General features: G+C 42.2%; 1 protein-coding gene across 1 annotated transcript in view; it reads right to left on the minus strand.

The window, feature by feature from the left end:
* The window catches only part of LOC144596146 (protein mono-ADP-ribosyltransferase PARP9-like), a 42,764-nt gene extending 28,452 nt beyond the window's left edge, over window positions 1-14,312 (minus strand). Inside the window, exons 1-5 of the mRNA XM_078404322.1 lie at window positions 14,120-14,312; window positions 13,700-13,824; window positions 10,594-10,624; window positions 6,935-7,021; window positions 3,709-4,634 (exon numbers count right to left, since the gene is read on the minus strand). Of these exons, the coding sequence (XP_078260448.1) occupies window positions 3,709-4,634; window positions 6,935-7,021; window positions 10,594-10,624; window positions 13,700-13,824; window positions 14,120-14,312 (1,362 nt within the window). The remainder of the gene's footprint in view (window positions 1-3,708; window positions 4,635-6,934; window positions 7,022-10,593; window positions 10,625-13,699; window positions 13,825-14,119) is intronic.
* Window positions 14,313-14,684: the final 372 nt, after the last annotated feature.

Consider the following 14,684-nt stretch of genomic DNA (forward strand, 5'->3'; position numbering starts at 1 on the left):
CCAAGGTTCCCTTACTTTGACATCTGCCTTACTGGAACAAGCTGGTACGGAAACTTTGATAAACTGTCCTTTAAACAAGTCCCACATGTCAGATATGGACTTACCCAATAACGACTGATCGCAATGTATCCGCCCCAAGTCCTGCCTAAAAGGTTTGTGGTTTGTTCCAATGTGGTATCTTCCTGCAAGTTCCAGCTGGCTCCCTATTCAAATCTGTCTTAAACCTTAAAGTGTGTAGGAAAGCACTGCAGATGCTGGTTTAAACCAAAGATGGACATAAAAAGCTGGAGTAACTCAGCGGGACAGGCAGCATCTCTGGAGAGAAGGAATGTGTGACGTTTCGGGTCAAGACCCTTCTCCAGACTAAAAGTCACGGGAAAGGGAAATGAGAGATAAAGGCGATGATGTAAAGGGAAACGAGATATATAGGCGATGATGGAAGGGAAACGAGAAGGGAAAACTTAAAGTGTTGTGATCACTATCATCAAAATGTTCTTCCACTGAAACACCAGTCATCTGGCCAGGCTCATTTCCCAAGACAAGGTCCAGTATTTTCTCTTCTCGGGGTGGGCTATCCACAAACTGCTTCAGGAAAGTATACCTCTTGGATACCCCTCATAATTCTGCCTTGTCTAAGCTTTTGGCACTGAACAAATCCCAGTCAATAATGGGGAAGATAAAGTTACCCATTAAGATAACCCTGCTGTTCTGGCTTCCTTCGGTAATCTGTCTACTTATCTGTTTCTCGGTCTCCCGTTTCCATTTGCTGGGCCTATAGTACAATCCCATAATAGTGCTTGCAATTTTCTTATTTCTAGGCTCGACCCAAATTGCCTCCCTGAACGAACCCTGCCGAATTACCTCTCTGAGTGCCACTGTAGCAGTCTTCATTTGTAGCATAACTTCTCCACCTTTTTTGCCTCCCTCTTGATCATGTCTGAAACATCAAAACCCTGGAACATGGAGCTGCCTGTCACATCCCTCTCACATCCACATTTCTGCAATGGTCACAACACCGTAGTCCCAAGCTACCATCCAGGCTCTAAATTAATCTGTTTTCTCCACAAGACTCCGCATATTGAAATAAACATGCTTCAGCGTCATCATATTCCTTTCAGTCTCCCTGCCTGTCTTACCTTCGAGGTTCGGACCAGCAAATCTATACCTCCCTATCACTCCTTCCAATTTCTGCCCTAGTAGTCTGGCTCCCACCCTCTGCCTCTCTAGTTTAAACCCTCCTGAGTAGCACTGGTTAACCTCCCTGCAAGGATGGGTTCCAGTTCGAATGGAACCCATCCCACATACAGATCATCTTTGCCCCAGAGGAGATCCCAATGGTCTAACAATCTGAATCCTTGCCCCCTACACCTGACCCACGTATTGATCTGTCCTATCCTTCTATTCATACCCTCACTAGCACATGGCACTGGGAGTAATCCGAATAATCATACCCTCAGGGGCCCTGCTTTTTAATCTTCTGCATAACTCCCTAAATTCACTTTGCAGGCTCTCACCCCTTTCCCTACCCATGTCATTTGTGCCAATGTGCACAATGGCTTCTGGCTACTTCCCCTCCTCCTCAAGAATGTTTCGCAGCAGCATGGAGGCATCCTGGTCCCTGGCACAAGGGAGGCAACACACCATCCTGGAGTCACATTTGCTGCCATAGAATCTCTGTTCCGTCCCGTAATTAATGACTCTCCTATCCTTATGCCTGACCTCGTCTTTCCCTATGGTGCCTCATAGCTAGGCTCGATGCAACAGATCTGCTGTCACCTTCCCTTCTCCGGACATCGCCCCTAACAGTATCCTAAGGGGCATACCTGTTGTTAAGGAAATCTCTCTCAACTCTCCATTCTCGACTCTTGCAAAGCTTCTACATCCTTGCTGTACTGTGGGAAGCAGAACTGCATATAACATTCCAAATGCAGCCTATCCAAGGTATAATAAAACTGCCATGTGATTTCCTAACTCTTATACAGAATGCCTCATAGAACATAGAATATTGCAGCACAGCAACAGGCCCTTCAGCCCATAATGATGCCAATTTAAACTAATCATCTCTGTTTGCATTACCCTCCAGTCCATGCATATCCAGATGCCTAGCCAAAAGCCTCTTAAATGCCATTATAACATCTGCTTCCACCACCACCCATGGCAACAGGTACCAGCTACCAACCATGCTGTGTAAAGTATTTACCCTGCACATCTCCTTTAAAGTCTGCCCCTCTCACCTTAAAGCTATGCTCTGTAGTCTTTGACCCTGGGAAGAGGTTTGGATTGTCCACTCTATCTATGACTTTCAATACTCTATATAGAACAATGAAAAGTCCAGCAGTGGAGTAGGCCCTTCAGCCTATAATGTCTGTGCTGAACATGATGCTAAGATAAACTAATATTCTCTGCCTGCACACATGATCCATGTCCTATCATGTCTCCCCTCAGCCTCCAATGCTCTAGAAAAGAAAACAATCCAAGATTGTGCAACCTCTGCTTATGGCAAATACCCTCTAAATAGGCAGCATTCTGATAAACCCCATTGACATCCTCTCCAAAGCCTTCACATTATATTTTTAACTGCACACAATACTCCAAATGCGGCCGAATCAAAGTCCTATAAAGCTGTGTCACAACTTCCTGATTCTTATACTCAATGCCCTGACTAAGAGCAAACATACCATATGCTCTTTTTACCACTCTACCAACTCGAGTTGCCACTTTCATATGCTCTTTTTACCACTCTCCCAATGCGAGTTGCCACTTTCTGGTCGAGAAGCATTACCATTAGCAAAATCTGGATCTGATCAGCATTCCCCAAAACAGGATATACTATGTGGATTTAATCTATTCCTATGTGTATTTAATGGCAACAATTTATTATCCAAAATCCTTCTGAAGCCAAACAGATATACGTTGTAACTGTACGGCTAAGAGCTAAACATCTTTAAGCAAGATGGGGAGAAAGGTCAACTTGATATGAATTCTGGGAAAATGAAACTTTTACATGAACCATCTAGCCTGGTGTAAAGAGGAAATGGAACCAGAGAGCTGTCTTGCCTACCTAAGCCAAATGCAATAAAGGACCAGTTTGCTAAATTAAGGATGTTTAAGGAGGATGGAACAGTTGTGTCCCATTTACCCAATTCCAGAATGAATGAATCCCGAGAGTCTTGAGCATTAACGAACCTCTAGCTCAGAAGAAACAGTATAAAATGGGGCTATCAAGGACAATAAATCAGGAATGACCATTGCAGGAGGAATACCCTGGGTTTGGAACTTAGAGAAGATTGTAAACCCTCATCGGAGTGAGCCTTGTCAGTTCACCTTGCACGGATAGTATTTAAGTCCATGTCATAGCTTGTATAGCTCTAGAATAATGAGGGATGTTACAATATTGAATCAAATGTGGAGTTATTGCAAATTAATTGGGTTAAGTAACATGGTAATATGTCTAAGTAACCTGAGTAATAACAAAGGTGAAGTTGTACAAACCTTAGTTTGAGTGTTTCTTTGCTAGACATGTCAGTTGATATCCTATAGAGGCGATACGGTCAACAATATCCTGAAATAGGATAACTAGTGCAAATCTTTAAAATCTTTTCAATAACAACAGGGTTGCTTTATTCTATTGTAATAAATCAGTAGATTATATCAAGATATCTTTATGGCTTAAACATTTTTAAATAAATGAATTTAAACGGGACATACGTTCTGTTCTTCTATATTTTCTCTCTTGATTTCCAAATGAAGATGCTGGATTTCAAATATATCACGTATGCAGTTTGGAACATAAGCCATGCTGAGCAAACGTTTTTGGTCTGTATGTCCAAATATACTGTTACATGCACTTTCCATTGCTATAGTTATTGCCTCATTAGAGTTCACAAAACTGACCTGTTTCAAAGAGTCTGTGCTTTGCCACATTGCATAAAAAGATTTAACTGTATTTACTATCAACTCTGCACATCTTTGCAATGGGAAATTATGTTCAGCACTCACTGCAGGAATGGCAATTGAAGTCATTCCTAACTCATTTGCTAGCACAAGGCTGTTTCTGATGGAATAAATAAGCAGACGGTCACTTTCTTCATTTGGATGCACATTCCAAACAGGTCCCACGGCATGAATAACCTTTTTACATGGAAGTTTTCCAGCTCCTGTGACAACTGCAGTACCTACTGGTACTGCACCATGCGATTGGACAATGTTTTCACATTCAGCTTCATATTCCTGGCCAGCTTGCTTTGACAGAGCATGGGAAACTCCATGATGAGGCTTCAAATATTCATTGGTACTATTCACTATTGCATCTACTTCATGTTGTATTAGGTCATCCAAGCAGACACAAATACAAAACCCTTCTGGCAGGACCTTCAGATATCTGACTCCAGTAGGCAAGGAAGTCATTATAGACAATGATTTGTCAATAGGAATTGAAAATGTAGCAGCTGATTCTTTCCTACTTGCTGGCTGTAGGTTTTCATTTGTACAGATTGCAGCATTACAGTCAAATTTCAATTTAATGATTTCACATAACAGGGATCTATTATCTTCAACAAACTTGACAAAATAATTTTCAAGTGGAATCTCGATGCACATTTCTTGCTGCCTCACGTCTTTAATGCCGTGTTCACCTACTAAGAAAACAGTAATTAAAACCAACCTTCCTGGAATTAGCAGCTTTCCATCTAACCTGTTCTACACAGATGTACTATTTTAGGCATCAAGTCATAGTATTTCTAACTCTTTAGGTTTTTTGTAGTGTCCTAGAAATAGCCAAAAGATAAATCAGAAAAAACACTTTAGTCCAGTGAGAGGAAAATAAATCTGGAAAGTGCACTCCAAACATCAGCCATGATTCATCATGTGCGATGCAATCATCTTCCCAACTAATCACAGACGCAGCTCGCTTTTGAAAGTATATGGTAAATCATCCAACAAACTCTATAGAGATTTAGGCGGCACAGAGACACAGCATGGAAAGCTGCTGCCTCACAGTGCCATAAACCCGAGTTTGATCCTCCTGTCCTTGGGTGCTGTCTGTGTGGAGTTTGTGCATTCTCCCTGTGACTGCGTGGATTTCCTCCGGGTGCTCTAGTTTCTTCCCACATCCCAAAGACAAACAGGTTTTTAGGTTAATTGGACACTGTAAATTAAGGCTAGTTTGTAGGGAGTGGATGTGAAAGTGCGAAAACATAGAACTAATGTGAACGGGTGATTGATGGTCAGCATGGACTCAGTGGACCGAAGAGTCTATTTCCAGGCTGTATCTCTAAAACTAAAAACAAAAAAGTCTGTTCCCAAGGTCAACCATTAGTTGGAAGAGGAAAGGCAGTCTTGCATAGATACAAAAATGATTCCCCAATCCCTCCTGAAATAATTATACAGAATACACACAAAGTAGTCTTTCAATCACTTCATAAACATCAAATTACTTCTTATTTTGTGTTTCTCTCATCTATTCTCCAAGATTCAAACCCATGGATGAAAATAATCTCCCCATCTGCGAACATGTAACTAAATCTTAGTACTTTTCGCCATATTTCGACTCATTTAATCAACTTAATAAGACACCGTCTTCTTTTCCCGATAGATGGGTTGGGCATTTCTGACAACTTCATCTCTGCTCAGGTGATCATATAGAGGCATAGAAACAGCATATAAACAGGCCCTTCAGCCCACTACATCTATTCTGAACATCATGCCTATCATTATTAATCCCACTTGCCTGCATTAATTCCATATCCCTCAATGCTCTGCTCCTTCAACAACCTAATTAGCTGCCTCTTAAACGTTCTGATTGATCCTCTTCTACCACCTCCTCTGGCAGCTCATTTCGCAAATAATACTACCATTTGTGTGAAAAATGTTCCCCTCTAAATCACATCCCTCTCACATTAACTATATGCCCTCTAGTTTTAGACATCATTGCATGTAAAACAGACACTGGCTACCTATCCTTTAGGACACCTCATAATTGTGTATGCCTCTATCATATCACCTCTCAACTTCCTTTGCTCTGGCGAAAACAGATCCAGCCTACCCAATCTCTCCTGATAACTCAAACTGTCCAAAACAGGGTACAAGCTTGTGAATCTTTTAATCAAATTCTTTCTGGAGTGTGGTAACTGTGTCTCAGTACACATGACAAAAAAAACAATTTCAGAACTACACACAATGCTCCCAATTGTGGCCTGAGCAACATTTTATAGAACTGTAATACGATATTCTCAATGCCTTGGCCAATAAACGCAACCATGCCTTATGCCTTCCTTATCATCTTGCTAAGCTGTAGTCCCACTTTCAGGAAACTATACACTTGTACCCAAGGTCTCCCTGTTCAACAGCACTCCCCAGACCTCTCCCATTCAATGCGTATGTCCTGCAATAGTTTAACTTTATGATCACTTTGAGCTTCTTTACTACAACTGAAATCAGACTAGGTCGCTGTGCTGAAATATCTCTGTCGGACGTGGCCATCTTTTTAGTTGAAGGATTAGTCAAGGATGCAAGTGTCAAGAGTTAAGGGGATTTTATTGTCATATGTCTAGTTATATGGGTAAGAAGCTCATAAAGATATGTCCTTTTCTTCCAAAATCCTCAGATGTTATCCAAGCTGAAAAATCTATTTTGTTTCTAATTAGTTTTAAATGACAACAATACAGCTTTTTGCCATCAAAGTTTAACGGCTAATGGTAAGTATTAGTCTTTCCTCTCACTTTATTATCTGATCATCATAGGATTGACACCTACTGTTCATTTCAGCTTATTATTATAGGTATCACTGCACTAACCTACAGGAACTAAAAGGTTCCATGTCCTATTCTTTTTCTGGGCCAAGAACGTTGGGACCAACAATTACCTATAACATTTTATAATTTTTAAGGAAATATGCAAAATCTTGGAGGCAATTGAGCTGAAATCTTAACTTTACCTTGCTGTCCCAAGTTGTCAGTTTCTAATTCATCGTCTAACATCTGGTCCTCTTCCAGAAACACAAGAGGTTCATTTTCATCACTGACTGTGAAAGCACATAGAAACAAAACTGCAACTTAACAGTGAATAGCCAATAAAGCAGCTGCAAGTTAGAATATCTTAGCATTGATGTTAATAAGCAAGGTGAAAAAACAGTTGGTTGGTGAATATTTTCTAAATTTCTAACGTTTGAAGACGGTGTAAAGAGTTCATTGGCTAGAAAGTTTGTTACAAAAGAAGGTGACTCACAGGTAAAGGCAGTTTAAAAAGAGCGCCAAGACCCAGGTTCAAGTGCTGTACTTGAATGGAGCTCGGAAAAGCAGGGTTTGAAAACAGAGTAAAGAGTTCATTGGCTGGAAAGTTTGTTACAAAAGAAGGTGACTCCCAGAAATGGCAGGCATGTTGGTGCAGTGTGTTTCCTGCAGGATGTGGGAAGGCAGTGACACCGCTGGAGCTTCTGGAAACTATACCTGCAGGAATTGTGTCCAGGTGCAGCTTCTGAATGAACGTGTTTGGGAACAGGAGAAGCAGCTGGAAGACCTCAGGGCCATCTGGGAAAATGAGTGTTTCCTGGACAGGACCTACAGTGAGGTTATCATTCCAAGGATACAGGAAAAGTGAAGGTGGGTGACTGTGAGAAAGGGGAGTACAAGTGGAGTGCAGGAGACCCCGGTGGCTGTGCCTAATGAAAACAGGTACACCCTCTTGGGAGCTGTTGGAGCAGAAGATGCTTCCAGTCCGAACGGCGGACAGGTTGATGGCTCCATTACTAATGATGAGACTCAACTGGTGAGACCGACGACGGACAGAGCCATAGTGGTGGGTGACTCCATTGTCCGAGGTGCGGACAGGAGATCCTGTGGTGGCAGGCGAGAGTCGAGGATGGTCTGTTGCCTCTCTGGTGCCAGGGTTCAAGATGTCACGGTCCAACTTCAGAACATCCTCGAGAGGGAAAGCGAACAGCCAGAAGTAGTTGTGCACGTGGGCACAAACGACGTCGGGAGGAAGAGGAAGGAGGTTCTGCAACGTGAGTTTAAAGAGATAGGAAGAAGACTGAAAAGCAGGACTTCTAGAGTGGTTATCTCTGGATTGCTTTCTGTACCTCGTGCTGGTGAGGGCAGGAACAGGGAGATAGGGGATCTGAATGTATGGCTGAGGGGCTGGTGCAGGGAGCAAGGATTTAGATTTATAGACCATTGGGATCTCTTCTGGGGTTGGGGTGACCTGTACAAAAGGGACGAGTTATACCTTAACTGGAGGGGGACCAACGTTCTGGCAGGCAGGTTTGCTAGTGCTACACGTGTGGGTTTAAACTAAATAGTGGGGGGGAGGGGTTGACAAATTGAAGTACAACGAGATCTGGGTGTCCTAGTTCATCAGTCACTGAAAGTAAGCATGCAGGTAGAGCAGGCAGTGAAGAAAGCTAATGGAATGTTGGCCTTCATAACAAGAGGAGTTGAGTATAGGAGCAAAGAGGTCCTTCTGCAGTTGTACAGGGCCCTAGTGAGATCACACCTGGAGTATTGTGTGCAGTTTTGGTCTCCAAATTTGAGGAAGGACATTCTTACTATTGAGGGAGTGCAGCGTAGGTTCACGAGGTTAATTCTCAGAATGGCGGGACTGTTGTATGTTGAAAGACTGGAGCGACTGGGCTTGTATACCCTGGAATTTAGAAGGATGAGAGGGGATCTTATTGAAACATAAAATTATTAAGGGATTGGACATGCTATAGGCAGGAAACATGTTCCCAATGTTGGGGGAGTCCCGAACCAGGGGCCACAGTTTAAGAATAAGGGGGAGGCCATTTAGAACAGAGATGAGGAAAAACCTTTTTACTCAGTGAGTTGTGAAGCTGTGGAACTCTCTGCCTCAGAAGGCAGTGGAGACCAATTCCCTGGATGCTTTCAAGAGTTAGATAGAGCTCTTAATGATAGCGGACAACCCCATTCTCTTGTCTTTGCCCCAAAACCCCTGACACCCTTTGACACCCTTACTAATCAAGAATTTGTCAATCTCTGCCTTAAAAATATCCATCGACTTGGCCGACAAAGCCGTCTGTGGCAATGGATTCCACAGATTCATCACGCTCTGATTAAATAAATTCCTTCTCATCTCCTTTCTAAAGGTAAATCATTTTATTCTGAGGTTGTAGGCTCTGGTCCTAGACTCTCCCACCCATGGAAACATCCTCTCCACATTCACTCTATCCAGGCCTTTCACTACTCAGTAAGTTTCAATGAGGTCCCCCCCTCATCCTTCTAAACTCCAGTGAGTACAGGCGCAGTGCCGTCAAAAGCTCATCTCGTAAACCTCTTCTGGACCCTCTTCAACGCCACCACATCCTTCCTCAGATACGTGGTCCAAAACTGCTCACAATACTCCAAATGCGGTGTGATCAGTGCCTTATAAAGCCTCAGCATTACACCCCTGATTGAAATGTCAAATGAAAGGACCATCGATGAAGATTCCAGATTTTGCTATGCTGCTGGAACCCCATCGGTAACTCAAAATGGGGGAAGACCCCTGCAAGTGTGGAGAAGGACGCTGCAATTTGCAAATTCCCGATCGCTTTTAGTAACTTATTTTTCCCTCTTGAAACGTAGGCATTTTCAACTCATCTTCTGTATTGTCAACACGAGGAATGTCATGCTCACAATGCAGTCTCCTCTACCTCTGGTCCTGAACTCCAAAACAAAGGAACTTATAATTGACTTTAGAAAAACCAGTGGAGATTACGACCCACTCTACATCAATGGGGTCTGTGTGGAAAGGGTACCAGCTTTCAGGTTCCTGGGTACGCACATCGCAGAGGATCTCACCTGGTCTACCAACACCATCACCACAGTAAAGAAGGCACAGCAGAGACTCCACTTCCTGAGGATCCTCAGAAAAACCAACCTGCAGGAGAAGCTCATGTCCTTCTATCGCTGCTCCATCGAGAGTGTGCTGGCATACTGTATAACCACATGGTATGCCAGCTGCTCAGAAAAGGACAGGAAGGCCCTTCAGAGGGTCATCACGACGGCCCAGAAAATCATCGGCTGCTCACTGCCCTCCCTGGAGCACCTGTTCAGCCTACGCTGCCTCAGTAGAGCAGGCAAAATAATAAAAGATCCATCCCACCCCAGCCACCGTCTGTTTGTTCATCTGCCCTCTGGTCGACGTTTCAGGTCGATCAAATCCCGAACAAACAGACTTAAGAACAGTTTTTACCCCAGGGCCATACGAGAACTGAACACTACCTTGCACTAGGCAACACCGTTAAAAAATCGGTCATATAATTGTATTTAATTGTATTTATGTATTTATTTGTTTTTGCATTTATTGCATATATGTTTGTACGCACCGTCAGGATTGGCTATTTTTTAATTTCGTTGTACTCGTTGCAATGACAATAAATGAATATTATTATTATTATTATTATTATTATCAGGGGAACCTAATTCAGACTGGCTGACTGCTTTGCAGTGCTTCCCCATTCAGGCAGCAAAGATAACATTGAACCTTCGGTTGCCTATCATTTTAATCCATTATCGCACTCCCACTGTGTTAGAATTACCTTCGGAATTAGAAAACAGAAGAGTATTCCTAAATTCTCTTGAACTGGGAATTACTTACTAGTACTCGCTGTGTCATCGACCCCAGGAATCTAACAATAAAAATTGGAATGAGAAACACTTAGAATAATAAACATAAAGTAACATCAATAAAAAAACACGGGATAGGTATCAACATTCGGTATTTCATAAACTTCGATCTTATTAATGGAGCAATAACTATCAGAGACATTATGTATCCACCTCATGCAAATGTATTTTACGAAGCTGGGAATCATTATCTCTGGAAGGTGTCCAAATCAAGCCCAATTTCAGCAACAGGTAATGAGAGAGGCAGTGGGGAGGAGATATTTACTCCAGTTGGAGTACTGAAGAAGGGTCTCGACCCGAAACGTCACCCATTCCTTCTCTCCCGAGATGCTGCCTGACCTGCTGAGTTACTCCAGCATTTTGTGAATAAATCGATTTGTACCAGCATCTGCAGTTATTTTCTTATACTACTGGAGTACTGGCCTGTGCCTGCACAAAGGCCCTCTGCTGGTTGGCAGCAGTAGTACTGCCACTGGTCAATATTCCCACCACATGTCCAAGGTGTCCACCTTAGTAGCTGGCACAGGAAATATCTACCCACCAATGTCTGACAAGGGTTTTATGCAAACTATTAGCTTTTGACAAATTTTTAAGTCAGTCCATGGTGAGCCAGTCAATTGCATCCCCTCTAGAAACGCAGGGAGTGAAAAGCATAGTTAGGGAGGGTTGTTTCTCTGCTTAGAGGCCTGTGACCAGCGGTGAACCACAGGAGATGGGGCTGGGTCCACTGTTGTTTGTTACCTACATGGATGGTCTGTGTAAGAATGTAGGTAAATCTGTAGATTACACCAAAAATTGTGGTGCAGAGGACAGTGAGGAAGGGCATCTAAATTCACACCAGGATCTAGATCAGTGGGGAAGGTGGATGAGGTATTGTCAAATGAGATTTAACTCTGACAAATGTGACTATTGCTATGTTTAACAAGGACAGGATTTGCACGTTAAATAGTGGAACCCAAGAGAGTGTCGTAGAATAGAGAGATCTGGGAGTACAGGTGCATGGTTCCCCGAAAGTGGCAACTCGGGGTGCTGAAGAAGGTGCTTTGCATACTCCCCTTCATTAGGAAGAGTACAGAGTATAAAAGTTGAGATATCACAATACAGCTGTACAAGTTGTTGGCGAGTCCACATTTGGAGTACTGTGTGCAGTTCTGGTCGCTCAGTTATGGGAAGGTTATCTTTCAGTTGGAAAGGATGTGGAAGAGATTCAGCAGGATATTATTGAAACATGAAGACTTGATCTGGCCGTATCAAGATGGGGAGAGGCTGGGACTTCTTTCTTTTTTTGGCTGACAAATGAGGTATACAAAATCAAGAGGGGCCTGGATAAAGTGGATGCTTGCAGTCTTTTCCCCCAGGATAGAGGATTCTAAATTTAGATGGCATATACTTAACGTGAGAGGGGAGAGAAAAGGAAGATAGACACAAAATGCTGGAGCAACTCAGCGGGACAGGCAGCATCTTTGGAGAGAAGGAATGGGTGACGTTTCGGGTCGAGAGCCTTCATCAGACTCAGGAAGTTCAGTGGACACTTTTTCATTTAGAGGGTGGTCTGTATTTGGAAAGAGCTGCCAAATGAAGCTGGAAAAACACTTAAAATTACAAATTTTAAAATATATTTGGACAGACCGTAAGTGATAGAAGTAGAATTGGGTCATTCGGCCCATCAAGTCTACTCCACCATTCAATCATGGCTGATCTATCTCTCCTTCCAAACCCCATTCTCCTGCCTTCGCCCCATAACCTCCGACACTCCAACTAATCAAGATTCTATCTATCTCTGCCTTAAATGTATCCACTGACTTTGCCTCCACAGCCTTCAGGGGCAAAGAATTCCACAGATTTACCACCTTCTGACTAAATAAATTCCTCCTCATCTCCTTCTTAAAAGAATGTCCTTTAATTCTGAGGCTATGATCTCTATCCCGAGACTCTCCACTCATGGGAACATCCTTTCAACATCCACTCTATCCAAGCCTTTCACTGTTCTGTACATTTCAATGAGGTACCCCCTCATTCTTCTAAACTCCAGCAAATATAGGCCTAGTGCCTATATATGGATATATTGATAGGAAAGATTTAGAGGGATATGGGCCAAATTCAGATAAATGAAACTAACCCAAAACGCCAACCTGGTTGGCATGGACAAGGTGGGCCGAAGATCCTGTTTCTATGCTACATAGCTTTATGATTTTAACCCTTCTCCTTATAGAAGAAATCTTTGCCCTCTCAATTATTTTTTTTTTAGCAACATTCTTTCATTTTAGCATGCTTGCATCCAGAGATGGGCAGAGATCACTTTTTCCTTCTTTACTTCTCTTAGCATCCTTGGGCACAATTTTTTCACTATACTTTTGGATAGGCCAAGAAGATATGGTGTTGGCATCATGTTCGGCACAGACATTGTAGGCTGAAAGGTCTGTTCAGGTAGTGTTCTATGTTCTATCCTTGCCCCCTTTATCATACCTAATATTTCATATTCATTATCCATAATAGTTTGATTATACCCTCTTTTGACAAGATCGGTATTAGTTTGCCTCCACAAAGGTGGTACCAATTTGTGCCTCAATTGCACTACTGTTTCTTTTGATCTCTTGTCATTATTACCTAGTTTGGACAGGTAGACACAAAATGCTGGAGTAACTCAGCAGGTCAGGCAGCATCTCTGGAGAAAAGGAATGGGTGATGTTTCGGATGGAGACCCTTCTTTGGAGTTTTTCCTGATTTTATTTGCTAATAATATTTTCATGGCCCCTCCTTTCCTATTTTCCTTGTTATTGCTCTGTCAAGTTCTATACTCATCTTGGTTTCTGCAGTATTGAGATCCAACCTGTTGTCATAAATTTCCATTTAAAAATTATTCCTACACTGAATGCTCCTTAACAACCAGTGGTTGTTGGGGAAAAGTGGCTACATTTAGCAGTCTTCTCTTTTTTAAATGGGAACATACTCGCTTTGAACTCACCACTGTCTCCATATGCCTCTCATTACCCAGATATTAATTTATCTTCAAAGGTATTTTCTAAATAAAAGCATCTAGAAATTATAACATGATTTCATTTCAAAGTAGGCATTACCTTTTGTGTGATTTTATCCCAACTCTTCGATTCCATAAAGATTTCTTTAGCTAGGATTTTGATCTTGAATGTAATTTCTTCATTTTTATATGGAACACGTGTAGTTGCAGCAATATTTCTTAACACTAGACAGAAGAGAAAATCTATTATCATGCTATTATTTGTATTAATTGAGGAACTGCTACAATACAAAAGTGTATTTTCATGAAAAATCATCAAAAGTAGACTATCACTTTAGTTCTGAGTTATGTCTTGCAAGAACTATAACGTCATCCTAACTGTTTTGTCAGAGTTATTGTCAGTGGTAAAAGCCATAATTTTTCATTCTGTTGCAAGTAGATTAATTTAAAAATAATGGACATAATAAATTCAGCAAAGTGATGAAATAGTATAACTCAATATGTCAAGATTAATATTGACCTTCTGTGGTTGTCTTGGTCAGGGTAACGAGAACTTCCCGAGTGCTAAGTTTCCGCAGTTCACATTTGGTGTGAAGACGATGGGCCTGGTTCTGAAAGTGATCTTCCAGGATGTCTTCCACATAATCAATGTGAGGATGTTGATCCCAGCTCACAATTAGTGAAGATCTACCGTCGGGAAATGAAACTGCCATCCTGTCCGAGTTCTACACACTGGATGCCCAAACAGCTCCACGGATGTCTTTCTGAAAGAGAAATGTCAACCTCGTGTCAATTGCTGTGCACAGGTCTGTATGCAAGGTGTTACGCGAACGAAGCAATGTCTAATTGGCAGAAACGTAGGCAAACACTCCCGATAGTTAATAACAAGGTGATAACTCCGTGTTGCACGGAGCTAATTTTGATTTGCAATCGGGGAACCTGCTAGAATGTAGTTTCGTTCGGTACTTCGGTACCGAATGACAAATAAAGCTCTGTTATACTGAGGTTCTGACTCAATTATGTGGCATCATCTAATTAACCAAAGGCGTAATCCCAGCGTTAGCAGATCACAACTCTGGTACTCG

The sequence above is a fragment of the Rhinoraja longicauda genome, chromosome 8, assembly GCF_053455715.1.
Source record: "Rhinoraja longicauda isolate Sanriku21f chromosome 8, sRhiLon1.1, whole genome shotgun sequence".
Taxonomy (NCBI): Eukaryota; Metazoa; Chordata; class Chondrichthyes; order Rajiformes; family Arhynchobatidae; genus Rhinoraja; species Rhinoraja longicauda.